Source organism: Poromitra crassiceps (genome assembly GCF_964638095.1).
Source record: "Poromitra crassiceps genome assembly, chromosome: 10".
Lineage (NCBI taxonomy): Eukaryota > Metazoa > Chordata > Actinopteri > Beryciformes > Melamphaidae > Poromitra > Poromitra crassiceps.
This window is the reverse complement of record NC_139631.1, coordinates 38,261,558-38,278,982: the sequence shown is the minus strand read 5'-3', so window position 1 is coordinate 38,278,982 and position 17,425 is coordinate 38,261,558. Positions and strand designations below refer to the sequence as shown.

Below are 17,425 nucleotides of genomic sequence, written 5' to 3'. Positions count from 1 at the left end.
CACAATTGAAAAGAGGGTGAAGAGGGGGACTTCCAGTCCTTCAGGATTAGTTTCTTGGCCTGGGGTATGCTTCTTGACTGTGGCTGGCCATTACAGTATCTTCCCTAACACAACTCTAAAGGGACAGCAGGGTTGTCTAGTAGTTCAGAGAGACTGTCCCATAGACAAAAGGTGACAGGCTTGATCAAAATGTGTATCCATCACCCGTCTCACAAAGCTACAATGTAAAGGTGAATGGTGTCCTTTATTGTCATTTCTCAAGAAGAATCGATCATTTCTCCACTCACACTATGCTTTCGTTTGTTCCAGGACTCACGGACAACAACTTAGATAGAAAGCCGTACAGACTCCGTTCTCCTCCCGGCCACCACTTCTCCAGAGGCCCCAGTGTCAGGCTGTCATCATGGGGATGAAAGGCCTCCTCCTCCTAGGCTGCGTGAGCGCGGCGCTGCTCCTCCAGTTCGCCTCCGCCGGCTTGGTCAAGAAAGTCATCCGCCACCGCAGAGAGACCCTGATGCCCAAGAGGACCCAAGAGAACCTGACCCTGCCCGACCCGGACCAGCCCGTCGTGTTCAACCACGTCTACAACATCAACGTCCCCGCCAGCTCCCTCTGCTCCGTGGACCTGGAGTCGCCCGGCGGCACCGAGCTCAAGCACAAGGAGGTCCCGTCGTCGTCGGACATGCAGAACACGGAGCACGTGGAGCACACGCTGGACGGAGACAGCCAGATCGTCTTCACCCACCGCATCAACATCCCCAGGCAGGCGTGCGGCTGCGACAACCACCTGCCCGACATCAAGGACATCCTGAACAGGCTGGAGATGCTGGAGTCCGAGCTGTCCAGTCTGAGAGAGCAGTGCGGCAGCGGGTCAGGCTGCTGCGGAGCTCAAGTCACAGGTGGAATGATTGATTATATTTGTTGATTGATTTTATTAGAAAGAATCAGGGTAGGAAATTCATTTTTTTAAGCGAGGTCTATTTTTGCCCCTGTGAAATATATTTTGGGGGCATTTTGGATACTTTCCAGGGTACCTTAGTTGCACATGTAGCATGACAGACCAATCAATGACTCTTATCCAAGCATATTTTATTATTTCTAAAAGTTCATAAACAATCACCCATTTCCTATCTCAACAACACTGTTGATTGTCTGACATGTTATTAATGTACTTTGGCAAAAACATGAGTGAACTAGCTGGCCAGCTAGCTTGTGCTGCCTGTCAGAGGTAAATAATGCTAGTAGGAGGAGGAGGGGCGGGGGTTGAACGGTAGCCTAGTTGGCCATTTTCGAGTCACGCTTTGCAAATACAGAATAATGTTAAAATACAGAAAGTATTAAACTCTTTATTTTATGGGAGCATTTAAAAGCCCCCGTCACCCCAGTTCCAAGGGCAATTCTAGATTTTTTTAGGGGCATTTTGCCCCAACCCCCCGCTAATTTCCTACCCTGGAAAGAATGTTAAAATACATATCAAGCTGAAACCCATTGAGCAACAATACGTCCATTCAAACCATTCTGACGAGGATAAAATGCAATAAAGTCAACTGACTTATTTCCATCGTAGGCCTGCATCATGTGTGTGCCTTGGATTGTTTATGTTATTTTGCTCGACTTTACGTCCTGTAACAATGACACAATGCTTTTTCCTTCTTTTAGGTGAAGTAAGCACCAAGCCGTACTGTAACGGCCGTGGCAACTGGAGCGCCGAGACCTGCAGCTGTGTGTGCGAGCCGGGCTGGAGGGGCCCCAACTGCACCGAGCCCGAGTGCGCCAACGACTGCCAGGACCAGGGCCGCTGCGCCGACGGCAAGTGCGTCTGCTTCGAGGGCTTCGACGGCGACGACTGCGGCATCGAGCTTTGCCTGCTGGACTGCGGCGACTACGGCCACTGCATCGACGGCATGTGCCTCTGCGAGGAGGGCTTCATCGGCACCGACTGCTCCCAGACCAACTGCCTGAACAACTGCCTGGGCCGCGGACGCTGCGTGGACGACGAGTGCGTGTGCGACGAGCCGTGGACGGGCTTCGACTGCTCCGAGCTCATCTGCCCCAACGACTGCTACGACCGCGGACGCTGCATCAACGGCACGTGCTACTGCGAGGAGGGCTTCGCCGGGGAGGACTGCGGCGAGGTCACCTGTCCCGGCGACTGCAACAGCCGCGGCGTGTGCGCCAACGGCCGGTGCGTGTGTCACACCGGCTACAGCGGGGAGGACTGCTCCAAGCTCACCTGTCCCAACAACTGCAACGAGCGGGGCCACTGCTTCAACGGCAGGTGCATCTGTGACCCGGGCTTCGAGGGCGAAGACTGCGCCGTCCTCTCGTGTCCCGACAACTGCAGCAACCGAGGCCAGTGTGTCAACGGGGAGTGCGTGTGCGACGCGGGGTACCGAGGCGACGACTGCGGCGAGCTCTCCTGCGCCAACAACTGCCTGAACCGCGGCCGCTGCGTGAACGGAAAGTGTATGTGCAACAAAGGCTACGCCGGGGAGGACTGCAGCGTCAGGACCTGCCCCAAAGACTGCATGGGACGCGGCGAGTGCGTGGACGGCAAGTGCGTGTGCTTCGTCGGCTTCACGGGCAAGGACTGCGGAGAGCTGACGTGCCCCAACGACTGCCTGAACCGCGGCCGCTGCGTGAACGGACAGTGTATGTGCAACAAGGGCTTCGGCGGTGACGACTGCAGCGAGAAGACGTGCCCCAACAACTGCCTGGAGAGAGGCTACTGCGTGGACGGCACCTGCGTCTGCTTCGAGGGCTTCACCGGGTCGGACTGCTCCCTTCTCACCTGCCCGGGGGACTGCCAGGACCAGGGTCGCTGCGAGAACGGAGTGTGCGTCTGCGATGAGGGCTTCATCGGGGAGGACTGCTCTGAGGGTAAGAGAGATCATATATACATCAAAGATAAGTCAAGGCAGATTTCTATGTCGAGCACACATTGGTCGCGTCACAGATGAGGTCTACAGCAGTGGTTCTCAACCACCGGCCAACCAAACATCACAGATAGGGCTTTCACACCGGCAGGGCTCCGTGCCGGTTCCAGGTTCCCGAACCCTAATTTGAACCGGCCGGCGCGTTCAGATGGAAAAAATAATTGGTTCGGAACCTGAAAAGTTGGTTCTCAGCGGAACCAAAAAATAGTTGGTTTTTCCTTTCGGAACCGTGACATCATCAGTGGACGTGTCTCATTCTAGGCTGTGAAAACGAGCAGGAAGGAGAAGAAGGCAGTGACAACACGGAGAAAAATAATTTGCAGTGGTCTCCTGAGGAAACCAAATGTTTAGTGGCGATTTGGGCATCTACCGAATCTCAGTAAAAGCTAGAAAGCAGTACAAGAAAGAGCAAGTCGTATGCCGAACTTGCGGAAGAGATGGCCAAGGCTGGGTTCACTCGAACGCCAGACCAAATAATTAATCAACTTAAAAAACTGAAGAAGGACTACCGAATAATGTCCTCCCACTTTGGTTCCGCTTAAACTGGTGTGAACACGGGCTGGTTCGCCAGAAAGCACCAAGGTTCTGAGACTCCAGAACCGAGCCAGAGCCAGAACCAGAACCAGAACCGTGTCTGTCTGAAAGCGGTAAGAGAGGGAGGAACTCATCTGTGAAGCCGGCTGATGTAGTCTTTGGTTGGAATGAAAACCCGGCAGACTATTGGGGCTCAATGGCACATGATTGAAGACCACTGCTTTAAAGAACTACATACACTCAATGAGCCCTTTATTAGGAACACCTTACTAATAGTGGGTAAGTTTAACCTCTCAGCTCAAAGTCAACCAACTACTAGCCAGTAGCCTGGTTAAAAGCATCCTGATCATGTGACCTCACATTCCGTTTCACTTCACGTAACGGTCGGGACTTCTAGCTGCTCACATCGATTTCAGTGGGCGGGAGTACTTGCCTTGACACACGACTCCTTCAGCCAATCAGCGTCTCCAAATTCAGTCAGTCCTTCAGCTAATCAGCGTCGCCGAATCCAGTCCTTCAGCCAACCCTTCGGGAGACGGACAGACTGTTTTGCCAGCGGTGGCCCTGATTGACCAGGTTACATAATCAACTAGTGTCCAAAAAGTCAGTGACGACTACTAGTCACGACAAGTGAGCACTCTCAAAAGAGTTTCAAAAGCTACGGTGCAAGGCTTGTGCCGAAACGTACGTCCATTGATTGATTGTCACTGCTGCTACGGAAGGTATTAAAAACCAAAAGGATTTATTTTGAGCGCTGGCTTTTCTGTTTCTTGTACATAATCAACTACAACACAGTCCCTGATTGGTCCGGGTACATCATCAAATATTGGCTTGGTTACGTTGCAATTTCAGCAAATGGCTGGGTGCGGCTGGAAGTCCAGTCCAGACTGATACATGAAACTGAATGTGCGCTCACGTTCTCAGGATGGTTATGACCAGGCTAACCGGCTACCAAAGTGACATCCGCCTCAAGGATCCACGTGTTGCATTCTGAGGTTCTCTACAGTAGTCAAAGAGGTTATCTGAGTTTACTGCCGCCTTTCCGTCAGCTCCAACCAGTCTGACCTCTGACCTCTCTCATCAACAAGATGTTTCTGTCTGCAGTACCGCCGCTCACCTGGATGTTTTTTTTGTTTTTCGCACCATTCTGTGTAAACTGTAGTCTAGAGTCTGTTGTACATGACAATCCCAGGAGATCAGCAGTTTAAGAAATACTCAAAGCATCAACAGCCATGCCACGGTTAAAGTCACTGAGATCACATTTTCCTCAATGTTTGATGTGAACGTTAACTGAAGCTGCTGACCTGTATCTACCTGTTCTTATGGATTGCACTGCTGCCACAGGATTGGCTGATTGGATACTTTCATAAATAAGCAGGTGTACAGGTGTTCCTAATAAAGTGTTCGGCGAGTGCATATGAAACCAGGTATCTCCATGGGTGATAGATCTCTTATATAGACACTGTTGGAGAAAATATAAGTTCCATGGGCATTTCCTAATCAATAAGCTATAAGCTATAATTGCATACACAATCACATACAGTAATTAATGCTACGAGTCATTAGTCATAAGACATCTCACAAATCCATATTTGCACTATGCAGAGACATATAACTAGCTCATCAAGCAGGAGATTTCTCCCCTTTGCTCTGGCCTTCAGAGGGCTCAGCATGACAATGGCCATGAGACAGCAACACTTGCTGATACAGACAGGAGCCCTGTAGGCTCCAAGTCAGGTCAGACTGCACGACGCACACAGATTTATCCCCCTCCTCCTCTCTCTGTTTCTCTCTGCCTTCATTTGCCTATAAAGCATATGTCAAACTGTCAGTCATGGTAATTCCATTCTCTAACAGACACCAACCAGTCACTTCCAGGAACTCTCTCTTTATGCCTGGCTCTTAGCTTTCCATAGTTATTCATCGACAGTCCACTTGGCTGAGAGCAGTTAACAAAATAACCTGCATGTTTGTTTACAATTCATCTCAAATATATGTGGTTTGGATGGGAATCTAATATAGTGTGTGTACCCCACGAGGTTACATTAGTTATTACATTAGTTCTCAAAGGGAGATAACCTGATTTTGGTTCAAGCGATAGCAGAGATTCTGTCGTTTTGGGGAATTTTACAGTTTTCCCCACTTTCCCGGAGTCAGAACAAATAAATGCCTTCAGACAGACCTTTTTATGTATTTGATGTAGTCTGAAGTCAAACAGCAACATCAGGCTAACTTAGCTCAATTATTGAGTGTCTATATGGGATCAAATAACATAATCACGATCCCATAGGCATCTAGGATAAATAAAGGATAAATAAAAATAAAAAAAATAAAAATAGGATTTGAACGGAGTTGTCAGGGGGGGGGCCCACAGTCTCAGACTTTGAAAACCCCTGCTCTAGTCCATACATATCTAACCTGTGCCATCTGACTGGGCCACTTTATGTCATCTATTTTGTTTACACTGGCAAATGCATTCTGGGAACATATCCACTTGACAGCACAAAAAATAATCATTTCGGCTGCAGTACAATTTCTATGAATTAATATTGTTCCAGTTTAATGCGGAGGGTAAATGGTGACACGGGGGGTTGTGAATTTCCATGGCCGTTGGCTACACAGTGAATTGACAATTTGCTTTCGATTGTTTAGTTATTTTCTGCAGAATCGTGTAAAAAACAACAACTGGAAAGTGCTGATTAGAAACCTGTCTGCACTGAAGGGGTGTGTCTGGGCCAGTCAGTAAGGCTCTCAGGGCTGCGCTCCAGGCTCATTTTCACATACAGCAACCGTTTTGAGGTGGCAAAGCAGGAAGTAAAGCAGGTGTAATCAATAACATTAACGTGGGCCCTGGCACTGGAACACCTAAATGGAATGGAACCATTATTAATGTTATTGATTACACCTGCTTTAACCACCTCAAAACGGTTGCTGTAAAATGGGTCAATAGGAAACCTAAACGGTCTGCAGTGTAGCCAGGCGTAAACAAAACAAATGGAAGAGATACAAAAAAGCTTTCATACAAGCTTTCAATCACTGCAAAAAAACATCCTCCTTGACATGTGTCTGAATTTTGTATTCAAAGTATTGAAATGGAGAAAACATCTCCCTCCAGTGCCAAACTTCCAGTGTCTCTCTACAGTGTCGCCGCCCAAGGACCTAACGGTGGTGGAGGTCACCCCGGAGACCGTGGACCTGTCCTGGGTGAACGAGATGCTGGTGAACGAGTACCTGGTCACCTATGTGCCCACGGCCCCTGGAGGCCTGGAGCTGGACATGCGGGTGACCGGGGACCAAAAGAAGGCCACCATTCGGGAGCTGGAACCCGGCGTGGAGTACCTGATCAGCGTCTACGCCATTCTCAACAACAAGAGGAGCGTTCCCGTCAGCGCCAGAGTGGCGACACGTATGTGAATCACACATACGTGGGGTAGACATAGTCTACTTGTACATGTTCTCGCGAGTAGGGGTGATCACCAGAATTCCCACGATACGATATTATCACGGTGCTTAAGTCACGATACAATGTTACAATATTATTGTGATTTAAAAAATATTGTGATATATTGCGATTTATGACATTTTTCCAAATGCAAATGATGCCCCTAAAGTCTGTTCATCTCACTGCAAAATGAGATTGTCAAGCACACAGACTGACCAATACTGTCATAAAAACCTGCCATAAAACGTGACAATTTATATAATAAAATATTGCGATACTTGGCATTCGTGCGATACGATATATTGCCATACAAAATATTGAGATACCATGCTGTATCGACCCCCTAGCCTGGGTAAACCCAGCCTCCACGTGACCTCTATCTATGTGCTATCAGTCCACAGACTCTTGTGACTGATAGCACATAGATAGAGGTCACGTGGAGGCCGGGTTTACCCGGGCTATCGACCCCCCCACCCCACCCCACCCCCTACTAGCTAGTTCTGATTCTCCTTTTTGTCCTGAAAACAGTTCATTAAACAGACTGTTTTTCCCGTCCTCTCAGATCTCCCTGAGCCTGAGGGACTCAAGTTCAAGTCGGTGAGGGAGACGTCGGTGGAGGTGCAGTGGGACCCGCTGAACATCCCCTTCGACGGCTGGAACCTCATCTTCAGAAACACCGTGAGTCCAGCCGGCCTGCCCCGCCCCGCCTCTTAACGGATCTCCTGTATTACCGGGGGAGGCGGTTGAACTCCGCACAGGCCTAGCAACAGGCTATCATTATCCCCGTTTTCCTCTGGTAGAAACCACACACGGCCCGCTGCAGACCACCCCCCACACTCCCAAACTCAATAATGGCCTCGTGTGCGTACGTGTGGACCAGGTTGAGTATCCTGTGGAAAATAACTTAAGCCCCGAGCCAAAGCACAGAAAACCCCAGCAGTTAAAGCTATCAGCATGTCCTGTTCTGCTTCTATTGAGGGCTCCGTCGACCATAAGGGCGACGAGCGATTCGATTATTATCCTGACGCTCGACACTTTGTTTTTCTTTTCGAGTGCTCATATAAACCTTAACAAACAGTGCTACCGGGATCTGCTGAAACCCTGTCAACCCTGTCAACCCTGTAGCCCAGACACCACCCAGAGCGCCATTCTGTATGATTTGGCCAACCCGCGCCACACACACACACACACACACACACACAGGCACACACACACACGATGCCAGGCCTATGGTCTTTGTAGCGGCTGATGACTGGTGTTTTTTGGTGCTGGCAGAAAGAGGAGAATGGCGAGATCCTCAACTCCCTGGGCCATCCGGAGACCACCTTTGAGCAGTCGGGCCTGGGCCCCGGCCAGGAGTACGAGGTCAAGCTGGAGGTAGTGAAGAACAAGAACCGCGGCCCGCCGGCCTCCAAGAACGTCGTCACAAGTGAGTGTATTCAAACTGCTAACGGGGGCTTATCTGCCTTTATTTTAAGATGGCCTGATTGATCAAAACAAAGGGGTCTACCCTTTCAATGATAAAGTGAAGGGTTTTCTAAAGTGAAGGTCTCAACCATTTTGTAAGAATTGGTGTGTCCACCCCCCACCCCCCCCCACCCCCCGGTGGATGGTGGATATCTCTTATTAAGGCCATTTCTGCTTCATGAGATAGCTTGCAGTGGAAAGCTCAGGTAAGCCACAACCAAAGAAAGAAAACAAATGAGATGGTGAGGCAGATTTGAACCCACAACCTTGAGAAAACACGGTACACAGCCCAGAGTGTTGAGCCGCTCTCCAGTAACCCGGCTTACCATTTTTGATAGATAGGCGCAGAAGTCGGCGAGTTGAAAAATGCTCCAGTTTATGACCTTTATATAAACACAGCATTTGCTTATTCTTATCGAGCGGAGACGTACTATTCCCCAGCCATGAATAATGGATGCTGGGAAAAAACAACAAATTGAATTATTAAATAAGGATTACGAATAAACCACTTGATAGTTTTCATTCTTACCAATGCTAGCTTTGCACTTGGTAAATAGAATGCATAATATAGTGTGTTCTCAACACAGAGACCTGCCAGTGTCAACCCTAATCGCTCTATTCATATGCAGGGGAATAAGCCTTACAGCAATATTCCACTTAGAGACATGGGGGTTATTCGGCTCTTGACCACCATAAAAAAACAGAATATAAGCTCCTCACCAAGATCAGATGCAGCTGGAGGAGTTTGTACCATTCAGCTCTTTACTCATTCATGTGAATGAGGAAAATAGACCAACTGACTGTGGGTCCAACGTTTAGAACACAATTTCACCAAATAGCATTTTCTTTATTGATACAAGAGAACATACAACACCATTTAGGAGAGATAGTTCCTGTTTGGGCGACTGGATCTTAAATGAAATATGTTTTGTGTAAAGCAAGAATAGAAGGCAAAATGGTGAATGACCCAGGACTTTATTGTCTTATAAGTGAAAGCTGTTGTTGAATCTGTTCATCAACATGTTACGGTTTGTAAGGTTTTCAGGCTATTTCTGTGGCTTCATTCAAATGAATGGGAAGAAAAGAACCGCTACAAACTCATCCAGCTGCATTGGTGATGACTGAATCAATGCCGGCGCTGAATAAAGCCCCATGTTAAAAACTAAGTGGAATATTTGCTTTAAAGTCCTCTTCCACCACTCTGACCGCAGCGGCTTGAGAGGATGTGACTTAAGGCGGTTTCAACATTAGGGGACCCGGGACCGTTTTCCGAGCGCACTTGACCCCAAACTGACCCCGGGTCCGGTTCTTTTGATCAGTGTCCACATTGCGTTCCGTTGCCCGGGCACGGAACAGCAGAACCGTGCCCCGGATCCACTTGAAAAAGTGGGTCTCGGGGGGGGGGGGGGGGGGGGGGGATCGTTCTCGGGGCACGGAACGAAAGCGATCGCGTTCCTAGAGGCTCTGGCGGCGTAAATCATCGCTCCCAAAGTGAAATAGAAAAACAGGTTGTCACCTTCATACCACGCCTGGGTTCATTGGTCTCCAGATCCCTCTCTGGGTTGTCCGTGCTGCAGCAGCCCCCCCCCCTCGGCAGCATATTGAAAACAGCCTGACGTGTCAGCCCTGAGCGATTAGCTCATTACTTTTCATTGCTAAGTTGTGATTTAGCAGGGCTATTAAAGAGCCCCTATCGGCAGGTTATGAGGAGAATCATCTCTCCGTCGCGGCGTCGCTATAAAGCCCAATGGCTTGTAACAGCGTGAAGAACTCGGCGTCGGGGATCAACACCGAGGGAAAAGAGGGTTTGAAATCTCCACTCCACCTTGTCAGTCGCCTATTTTGAGGGTGGCTCGGGGGCAGGTTAAAACACCGCTCTACCGACTCCTGTTGAAGTTGTCGGGGGGCACGTGTTTTCTTTTACAAATGAAGGCTCGGCAGAACATTCCCGGAGTTCAAACCAGAACCTTTTGGGCTCGAGCGGAGTTGGCTTTCACCCCAGGGGGGCACCTCTGCTTCGACGAATCCCGAGTGAAGCAATTTCAACCCCCGCAGAGCAATGTTCACCACCGCGTTCAACGCTGACTTCGATCGACGGCTCACCCCTTTCCAGCCCTGGCTCAGGCTCACTCCTCTCCGCGTATTTGTGGTTTGGAAAAAAAAATGGCCGGCGCCTTGCCAGAGTCAACAGCAAGTGTGCATGGAAACGCCATTAAAGGCCTGTCACACAAGCTTTACCCACACGGTCGTACCTCCTCTTTACAATGAGAGCAGGCGTAGTCAAGTGCTGCAGCGATGACTGACACTGCAGGGCACAGTCCTCTTTTTTTCTGTCCACTTTCTTCATTGACATCTGTGGCAATGTCAGAGAAAAGAATTATTCTGTGAAATCACAGAACTGAAATATAATGCTGTCCATGAGTAACACGGCTATTTCACAATGTGCTCCACATTCTGAAGCAAAATACATCTTACACCTTAAAATCCTTGGACTTGGATGAAGATGTCACTATTGGGGCATTTGACGTTTTGCTCAGTGAATCTTCAGGAATTTTATACTTTGACATACATTTCTTTCGCCGCTAGAAATACTTACTATGAAACGTCTTTTGGACAAACTTTGTGACAAGAAAATGTGCAAAAAAGTCAAGGTGGTAAATGCTTTTTGTAAGCACTTCAGCACTTATAGCAAGCAAGTATACTGTATATACATATACAATATATGCATGCACTTACAGCAAGCAAGTATACTGTATATACGTATACAATATATGCATGCATGCACTTACAGCAAGCAAGTATACTGTATATACGTATACAATATATGCATGCATGCACTTACAGCAAGCAAGTATACTGTATGTGTATATACTTATAAGCAAGTATACTGTATATACGTATACAATATATGCATGCATGCACTTATAGCAAGCAAGTATACTGTATATACTTATAAGCAAGTATACTGTATATACATATAAAATATATGCATGCATGCAGTTACAGCAAGCAAGTATACTGTATATACTTATACAATATATGCATGCATGCACTTATAGCAAGCAAGTATACTGTATATACTTATAAGCAAGTATACTGTATATACGTATACAATATATGCATGCATGCACTTACAGCAAGCAAGTATACTGTATATACTTATAAGCAAGTATACTGTATATACTTATACAATATGTGCATGCATGCAGTTATAGCAAGCAAGTATACTGTATATACGTATACAATATATGCATGCATGCACTTACAGCAAGCAAGTATACTGTATATACTTATAAGCAAGTATACTGTATATACTTATATAATATGTGCATGCATGCACTTATAGCAAGCAAGTATACTGTATATACTTATAAGCAAGTATAATGTATATACTTATACAATATATGCATGCATGCACTTATAGCAAGCAAGTATACTGTATATACTTATAAGCAAGTATACTGTATATACGTATACAATATATGCATGCATGCACTTATAGCAAGCAAGTATACTGTATATACCTATAAGCAAGTATACTGTATATACGTATACAATATATGCATGCATGCACTTATAGCAAGCAAGTATACTGTATATACTTATAAGCAAGTATAATGTATATACTTATACAATATATGCATGCATGCACTTATAGCAAGCAAGTATACTGTATATACTTATAAGCAAGTATACTGTATATACGTATACAATATATGCATGCATGCACTTACAGCAAGCAAGTATACTGTTTATACTTATACAATATATGCATGCATGCACTTATAGCAAGCAAGTATACTGTATATACTTATAAGCAAGTATACTGTATATACGTATACAATAATATGTGCATGCATGTACTTATAGCAAGCAAGTATACTGTATATACTTATAAGCAAATATACTGTATATACTTATACAATATGTGCATGCATGCACTTATAGCAAGCAAGTCTACTGTATATACTTATACAACAATATATGCATGCATGCACTTATAGCAAGCAAGTATACTGTATATACTTATACAATATGTGCATGCATGCCATTATAGCAAGCAAGTATACTGTATATACTTATACAATATGTGCATGCATGCACTTATAGCAAGCAAGTACCGGTATACTGTATATACTTATACAACAATATATGCATGCATGCACTTATAGCAAGCAAGTATACTGTATATACTTATACAATATGTGCATGCATGCACTTATAGCAAGCATGTATACTGTATATACTTATACAATATGTGCATGCATGCACTTATAGCAAGCAAGTATACTGTATATACTTATACAACAATATATGCATGCATGCACTTATAGCAAGCAAGTATACTGTATATACTTATAAGCAAGTATACTGTATATACTTATACAATATGTGCATGCATGCACTTATAGCAAGCAAGTATACTGTATATGCGTATACAACAATATACATGTATGCATGCATGCACTTATAGCAAGCAAGTATACTGTATATACTTATACAACAATATATGCATGCATGCACTTATAGCAAGCAAGTATACTGTATATACTTATAAGCAAGTATACTGTATATACTTATACAATATGTGCATGCATGCACTTATAGCAAGCAAGTATACTGTATATATGTATACAACAATATATGCATGCATGCACTTATAGCAAGCAAGTATACTGTATATACTTATACAATATGTGCATGCATGCACTTATAGCAAGCAAGTATACTGTATATACTTATACAACAATATATGCATGCATGCACTTATAGCAAGCAAGTATACTGTATATACTTATACAATGTGCATGCATGCACTTATAGCAAGCAAGTATACTGTATATACTTATACAATATGTCCATGCATGCACTTATAGCAAGCAAGTATACTGTACTTATACAATATATGCATGCATGCACTTATAGCAAGCAAGTACCGTATACTGTATTCACCTTATTCACCACGCCCACTTTTTCTCTCTTCCGCGTTCGACGCAACGTATTTGTTCTTCCGGTTCAGCGCTAGTTGGCGGCCATTTTCAAAATAAAACGTCAGTATGAATGAAGTGGCAACGGCAACATTCAGAATTAAGCGACACTGCGGCCAACTTCAGTTACATGTTCATAACGTTACTGCTGCGAGGAGCCGATGGCTGTACCCGGTCGGCATTTAACGTTAGTTACAAAAGCACGTCGACAGTGTTTTCTCACTGCCAGTAGCCTAACTACAGTGGGGTTTGACAGATAGCTAGTCTGACCGGTGTCAGCACAGTCAGCGCTGCCGGTCCTCGCTGCTCGTTAAAGATTTCCAATAGGCGTTATTCTGATAAACTGGTCACATATATGTTACGTTCTCCCCCGACAAATATGAAAACTTTAAAACAGTTTGGGGTTTTTTTAGCTTGAAAACAGCTTTTTGGCAAGTCTAAATGCCTGCGGTAGGCGTACTCTACTTCCGTGTTTAAAACCGGAAAGACGATTACGAAATGACGTCATGCAGAAGTGTCCTTGTATGGGCAAAGAATAAGGTGAATATACATGCACTTATAACAAGCAAGTATACTGTATATACTTATACAATATGCATGCACTTGTGCACACATAGCAGCGGGTGTCAGCACAGCTGGGATGATGAGGTTGCAGAGTTCTCTGTCACTCTCTTCTTCATGCCTGCCATTACAGCGGCGTGCGGCTCACACTGTGGGCTTAGCGTGCCGCTGAGGGGCTCATTGTGTGAAGTGAGTCCCTGTGCTCAGCTCCAACCCCCCCCCCAGCCCCGCCCCCCACCACCCGTCAGTCAAGCAGGCAGGCTCAGAGGGAAGCCAACCTCCCAGGATAATGCTATCGTTACAGCAGCGCCTCTGCAGAAGACAAATCTGTGTTCAATGCAGATGTGTCATGTTATTATCAGCGCTGCACAGGGAGGTTGACTCTCCTGGAGTTGCTTGCGTGTGACAAATCAATTCCACCGGCGGAAGGAGGAAGGCGCCCTTCATGGCGCGGGGATCCGATCGCTGAATCGTGCAAATAACCTCATAAAGGCGAGCGAACTGTCGCTGCGTGACTGTATTGTCGCACATAACCCGGGCCCGCATCCTCCCACCCTGACCCAACCCAACCCTCGGTCTCCTCCACTTACCTCTGCTGTTCCTTGCTCTTGTCTCGTACCGTAATGGTCCAGTGTGATCCAGTGTGAGGGTTAGGGGTTCTATTCCCTTTGTAGCTCAATGGGAGGAGCAAGGCAGCAACACTGCCACCGTTGGGCCATTGTACTTTTCTCCTGCTCAAATGCAAAGTGCAACTGTGAGCATTAGAAGGCAAGAGGTCAAAGTGCATCATCATTCTCAATATTTACTAGCAGAATACCAGGGCAGTGTATTTGGCTGACTCACTCACTCACTCACTCACTCACTCACTCACTCACTCATTCACACACACACACACACACACACACACACACACACACACACACACACACACACACACACACACACACACACACACACACACACACACACACACACACACACTTTGCATTCTTATTATAGTTCTGATACCCGTTGGCGCGCACAATCACTGGCCATTTAGTCGGGCCTCGCTCACAGAGTTGGCATGCAGCCTCTCCTCTCTCTCCCCCCCCAGAGGGTTTTCATAGTCCACTTCCCTGGCTGATTCCAACTCCGCTCAGCTGTGCTCCTCCGCTCAGGTGAGCTCCATCACTAGCTAACGAATGGAGCTCTCCGTGGTGCTGAACCTGAACCTCATTTTGGCCACTAATGAGCCATTTTGGGCCATTTAGTCGCCCCTAATTACCTAATTCAAAAATCCGGCTCCGTTAGGTCACCCGCAGGGGGCGCTCTTTGCACTTCCTGAAAGATTCAACGCAATCGCGCGTAAAATGGCATAGCTGTTGCCGAACACAATTTGCTCACTCACTCACTCACTCACTCACTCACTCACTCACTCACTCACTCACTCACTCACTCACTCACAGGCAGTTCACATTCTTATTATAGGATAGGATGATAGAACATTAGCTACAGTTACAGTAGCTGCAGTATGTTGCTAAAAATAAGCCACAAGCTAAAGCTAGTCACTGCCGGGAAACTGTAAGGGGCTGCTTACTACTTCCAGGTGCTGCTATTTCTTCTCTGTCGTGGTGTAGGTAGGCATGGTAAAGGATCTTCTGAGATAACTAAAATCAACTTCTCCCTTTCTTGATCTAGTTTGACTTCTGTTGTTTAAATCTTCTCCCTGGCAATTTGATTGGTCGACACCTTAGTTCACCCCAAATAGGAAAATCCGGTCATCATCTACTCACTCTCCTGCCAGTTGAAACACAGGTGAAGTTTGTTCATCTAACATACGGTACAGGGAGGTTGCCAGCACGACTCAACAGCAGCCTTCTCCAAAACAACTGAAGTCGGTGGGGACCAGTTCTTCAGACTTCCAAAAAGACTAAGGCCTCTATTACACAATAATTTAGTAAAAATCTTAACAGCTGATTGATTTGCCAAGCCAAACCATTCTCATGAGAATGGTTTGGCTTTTCAGTGTCGCGCTGGGAGCCGGCGCACAAGGCTGAGTGCTCCGAAAATAGACTGGGTGCAGCGCACTTTGAAACGCGCAGCAGAAAGCCTATAATCGGACGCAGCTTCATCCCAGCTCACAACCGAAACCCCAGAAACGCAGACGAAGAAGAGAATGGTTTGGCTTTGGTTTTATTTTCTGGCGGCTAATCGTGTGGAGAAACTATGCAGCAGAGACAGAGGGGCTCATTTGTGGGAGCGGATTGGCTGCTGTTCGCAGCTAACGTTAACTCCAGCCAGAGCAATCTGTGCCGCTCTGGCTCATGCATCGGTTTCTCTTTCATCACGGGGCTTTTTCTGCTGTTTTTCCTCAACTTTCTCTAATCTGGAGAGCACTGTCGCCACCTAATGGGTCCGTAAAATAGGTTATACACCTTCAATAGCTACAATATTTTTACAGGAGATGCAGGAGGCTTTGATCCACGTCCCACCGTCAAAAAACGCCATTTGACGCCGATCGACGTCATTGGCACTCAACGTTACTATTTACTTTGACGCCGATCGACGTCATTGGCACTCAACGAGTTAAAGAACTGATTCCCATTGACTTCAGTGGATTTGGAGAGGCTGCCAGCTACCAAGTTGTGCTGGGAACGTCCTTGTGTGTTATATGGACAAACAAATGTCAGCTGTGTTTCACTGGCATGAGTGTGAGGAGATGATGACAGAATTTTCATTTTTGGGTGAACTATTCCTTTAACCAGACACATGGCTGTTTATAGTTCACAAATAAATGTAGTTTAGTCAAAAGTTGAGAATTTGTAGTCCTCACAATACTAGACTCTAATTGGCCGCCGACAACAGCAGCTCCTCAAAGGCACATGAGGTAAACCTGCTGAGTGGAGGCTTCTCATTTCAAATGCTGCAAACTGACCAGCCAATCAAGAGTCAAGTCCAGCCATGATGCCTTTACTGACTGTAAAAAAAAAAGATGGATTCTTGATACGCAGTAACTTAACTTGAAATTCCTCTCTTTGGGGAACTGTAATGGTATACCTTATCCCCCACCCCCTCCAGTGATCGACGCCCCCGGCCAGGTGTTTGTGCGCGACGTGACGGACACCACGGCGCTGGTGGCCTGGTCCCATCCCGTGGCCCAGGTGGACGGGGTCAGCGTGTCGTACGGGCCCAGCTCGGAGCCCGGCGCCCGCAGCACCGTGACGCTGTCCTCCACAGACACCCAGCACCACCTGGCCGGCCTCAGCCCCGACACCGAGTACGAGGTGTCTCTGATGGCCCGCAAGGGAGACGCCACCAGCGTTCCCATCTACGAGACCTTCCTCACAGGTAAGACTGAAGACTGACGGCACATGACTGGCAGGTATCTGGTTTTCAATCAACTCGCTGGGGGTTATCTCTCTAGGGGGCGATGATTGGAAGATGAGCACCACCTAATTGCTCCGGCGGCGCACTGAGGGTAGCAACAGTTCAAAAAGCCTCCACTTGTGTGTCATGGA

The 17,425-nt window shown here is 46.7% G+C and overlaps 1 protein-coding gene across 3 annotated transcripts in view; it reads left to right on the top strand.

The window, feature by feature from the left end:
• Window positions 1-403: 403 nt before the first annotated feature.
• Window positions 404-17,425, top strand: part of tncb (tenascin Cb) — a gene marked incomplete at its 5' end in the record, with an annotated part of 51,198 nt that continues 34,176 nt past the window's right edge. For all 3 annotated transcript variants that reach the window (XM_083644010.1, XM_083644008.1, XM_083644009.1), the window contains 6 exons: window positions 404-899; window positions 1,660-2,880; window positions 6,613-6,876; window positions 7,475-7,590; window positions 8,188-8,341; window positions 16,986-17,255. In XM_083644010.1, coding sequence (XP_083500136.1) covers window positions 404-899; window positions 1,660-2,880; window positions 6,613-6,876; window positions 7,475-7,590; window positions 8,188-8,341; window positions 16,986-17,255 — 2,521 coding nt within the window. The remainder of the gene's footprint in view (window positions 900-1,659; window positions 2,881-6,612; window positions 6,877-7,474; window positions 7,591-8,187; window positions 8,342-16,985; window positions 17,256-17,425) is intronic.